The 3,500-nt window shown below is 61.1% G+C and overlaps 1 protein-coding gene across 1 annotated transcript; it reads left to right on the top strand.

Moving 5' to 3' along the window:
- The first annotated feature begins 554 nt into the window (after positions 1-554).
- Positions 555-1,885, top strand: CDK5R2 (cyclin dependent kinase 5 regulatory subunit 2). The gene has a single exon (XM_036756813.1). It carries the CDS (start codon positions 555-557, stop codon positions 1,641-1,643), a length of 1,089 nt encoding a protein of 362 aa, XP_036612708.1. The 3' UTR covers positions 1,644-1,885.
- Positions 1,886-3,500: the final 1,615 nt, after the last annotated feature.

Genomic DNA, 3,500 nt, shown 5'->3' with positions numbered 1-3,500 from the left:
TTGAGGAGTGGGAAGAGGGAGACAGCCGCCGGGTGCTTGGAGAACCGTTCTCCCACCCTCCACTACGGCCAGCCCCAACCCCCCGGCCCTGCCTCGGCTTCCTACAAATAGCATCTCTAAACCCCCGGGTTCCCAACCGCCCCCCCACAGAGCGAAGGGAACGAGGTGGTGGGGGGAAGGATGGGAGGTGGGGGGGGAAGGGTGGGACTTGGAATCCCGAAGCGAGCCCTTATTGGTCCGAGGGGCTGCCAGTCCTGGGGGCAGCCCAGGCTCGGATTGGTTGCGTGGGGCGGGGCGCGGCGCCCAGTGGGAGGGGGCCCGAGGGGTGGGGCTGGCGCAGCAGCTGGCGCAGCTCAGACCCGGAGAGCAGCCGTCACCGCCGCCGCGGTGCAGCTACATTCCCACCTCCAATCCCACCCCTCCCGCCCCGAGCCCGGGGTCTCCTCCCTTCATCAGGCCCCTGTTCCCGGGTGCTGCAGCAGCGGCGGTGTCTTTCCTGGCTCCCCCACGGGGAGCGTCGCCCGGGGCCGCGTGAGCTTTTTCTGCCCCACAGGATGGGCACGGTGCTGTCTCTGTCGCCCGCCTCCTCCGCCAAGGGCCGGCGGCCAGGCGGGCTGCCCGACGAGAAGAAGAAGCCGCAGCAGTCCGCGGGGGAGGAGTCGCTGGGAGGCTACGGGCAGCTGCCGTCGGGCAAAGCAGGCAAGGGAGAGAGCCGGCTGAAGCGGCCATCAGTTCTCATCTCGGCACTCACCTGGAAGCGACTGGTGGCCGCATCCGCCAAGAAGAAGAAGGGCAGCAAGAAGGTGACGCCCAAGCCTTCCCAGGCGGGCCCAGACTTACTGGTCCAGCAGCGCAACCGAGAGAACCTTCTCCGCAAGGGCCGGGAACCTCCAGATGGCGGCGGCGCCGCCAAGCCCCTGCCTGTGCCCGTGCCCACAGTGCCCACCACCGTCGAGCCGTCCTCCGGAGTCAGCGCCTCGGCCCCGCCAGGCTCCGGAGGGGGAGGAGGAAAGCCTCCGCCGCCGCCGCCATCTGTGGCGGCCCCCCAGGCTCCCTCAGTCCCCGGGGGTTCCCCCCGACGGGTCATCGTGCAGGCCTCCACTGGCGAGCTGCTACGCTGCCTGGGCGACTTTGTGTGCCGGCGCTGCTACCGGCTGAAGGAGCTGAGCCCTGGGGAGCTGGTGGGCTGGTTCCGAGGGGTGGACCGATCTCTTCTGCTGCAGGGGTGGCAAGACCAGGCGTTCATCACCCCCGCCAACCTGGTGTTCGTGTATCTGCTGTGCCGGGAGGCGCTGCGCGGGGACGAGCTGGGCTCGGCCGCTGAGCTGCAGGCCGCCTTCCTCACCTGCCTCTACCTCGCCTACTCCTACATGGGGAACGAGATATCCTACCCGCTCAAACCTTTCCTAGTAGAGCCGGACAAGGAGCGCTTCTGGCAGCGTTGCCTGCGGCTCATCCAGAGGCTCAGCGCGCAGATGCTGCGGCTCAACGCCGACCCCCACTTCTTCACCCAGGTCTTCCAGGACCTCAAAAACGAGGGCGAGGTCGGTATCGGGGCTGGGGGTCCCACGAGCGGTGGCGCTGCCAACGCCAGGGACAGCAACGCTGGAGCCAAGCACTGGACTATGAATCTGGACCGCTAGGAGGCGATGCTGCTGCTGCCACCGCCAAGGGGCACCTGGGTCGGAGACAGGGGATGACCGGGTCCCCTCCCCCTACCCCGGACACATTCACGGAGCCCCTGGGACGCCGCCGCCGCTGTTGCTGCTGTTGCTGCTTCTCCACCCAACTGCCCCCCTCCACTGAGGGGATGCCACCACCCATCGGAGTATGGCGGATGGGACACCTGGTCCTGCTGGTCTTGGATTTGCGGGGGCGGGGGGGGGCGGGGAGCTGAGCAGTGGGACTGGGAGAGGAAGAGTGGGGAAGAGTAAATGGGAGAGGGGGATGGATTCTCTCTTCTGCCTGTGGGTCTCTCCATCTCTTTCTCTGCACAGCTCTCCTCATGACTGTATATGTGTCTCTGTGTCTCTCTCCATTTCTCCTCTTACCTCTATGCTTTACTCTCTGACCTTCTCTGTCCATGTTTCTGTCCATTTCTCCTTCTGTCTGGATGAGTGCCTGTCTACCTCTTCTATCTGTGTCTCTTTTCTCTCCTCCTGTCTGTATGTATTTGTGTCTGTCCATCTCTCCTGCTTATATGTATCTCTACCTTTTTCTCTTCTCTGTATGTGTCTCTATTCATCTATCCTCCTGCCTCTTTCTGTCCATTTCTCCTGTCTGGAAAGATGCTTGTGTCTTCTCAACTCCTTTTATCTGGAAGTATGTCTCTGTCCATCTGTCTTGTCTGGAAGTATGTGTGCCTATCTTTCTTGCTTGTGTCCATTTTTCTCTGTTCATTTCTCCTCCAGTCTTCTGGATGTGTGTCTCTGTCCAGTTTTCCTCTTGTCTGTTTCGTGTGTGTGTGTGTGCGCGTGCCTGTGTGCCTGTGTGCCCCTCAGTCCACCTCCTCTTTTCTGGATACATGACTGTCCCTCTCTCTGATTTTCTCTTCCTCTTTTCTCCATGTGTTTTTCTCTCTCCACCTTTTCTCTTGTCTCCGTGAGTCTCTGATTCACCATTCTCACCCCTACCCCCACCCTCACCCCGTTTCCTCCGTCTTCTCTCTGAAAGAAGATTACATTGACTGGGGTTGGGGGCTGTCTCTCCTGCAGCAGAAAGTTGCAGTCTTGGGAGCTCAACCACCAGGATGCCCCTTGTTCTCTCCCCACCTTTTCTGACGCGGTGCATGCCGGGAGAGGGGGAGGTGCTGCGGGTTGAGGGAGTTGTGGGGGGCGGGGGGAGAGATTCCGCCCTGAGTCCTGGGTAGGGGTGGATTGGGAGAGGCCCTGGCGTCAGCTCAGCAGAAGGGGGAAAGGAGAAAGAAAGAAAACTCTTCTCACTTTAGAAGAGGCCTTCTCTGTCGTCCCCCCCTCCCCCACACACACACCTTCCAGCCCTCCCCTTCTCACCTTTTTTTCCTTTTTATTTATTTGGATGTTTTCAGGAAGTGATCCCTGGGGGAGGGACGGGGAGGGAGAGGGCTGGCGGGCCGGGAGCTGTCCAAGGTGCTGAGCTGGGGCCTAGTTCCCTGGGGGAGGGGGCCTGAGGCCGAATTGGGCCTGGGGGCCGTGTCCAACGTGCCAATGTTGCGGACCGAAGGCGCGGGCTGAACTGTCTGTCTGTCCCTGAGGGAGCTATAAAGCGCTGGAAGCGCCTGCAGAAGACTCTGCGACTGCGTTTCTTTGGGAACTGGGTGGGAGGGGGGAGAAAAAGAGGTGTCCACACTTGGAGAGGGAAACAGATTGAAATCTGAGGTGGGAGAGACATCTACAAATCAATATCCTTTTAATTCCTCCATCTTACCCCCATTTTTCACAGAAGAGGAGACTAAAGCTGGTCAAAGCCCTGGGTCAGGAGAGGAAGCACCAGCATATTGAGGTGGGTGGAGGTGAGGTGGA

Source organism: Trichosurus vulpecula, chromosome 4 (assembly GCF_011100635.1).
Source record: "Trichosurus vulpecula isolate mTriVul1 chromosome 4, mTriVul1.pri, whole genome shotgun sequence".
NCBI classification, from domain to species: Eukaryota; Metazoa; Chordata; class Mammalia; order Diprotodontia; family Phalangeridae; genus Trichosurus; species Trichosurus vulpecula.
This window is presented reverse-complemented; position numbering and strand designations above follow the sequence as displayed.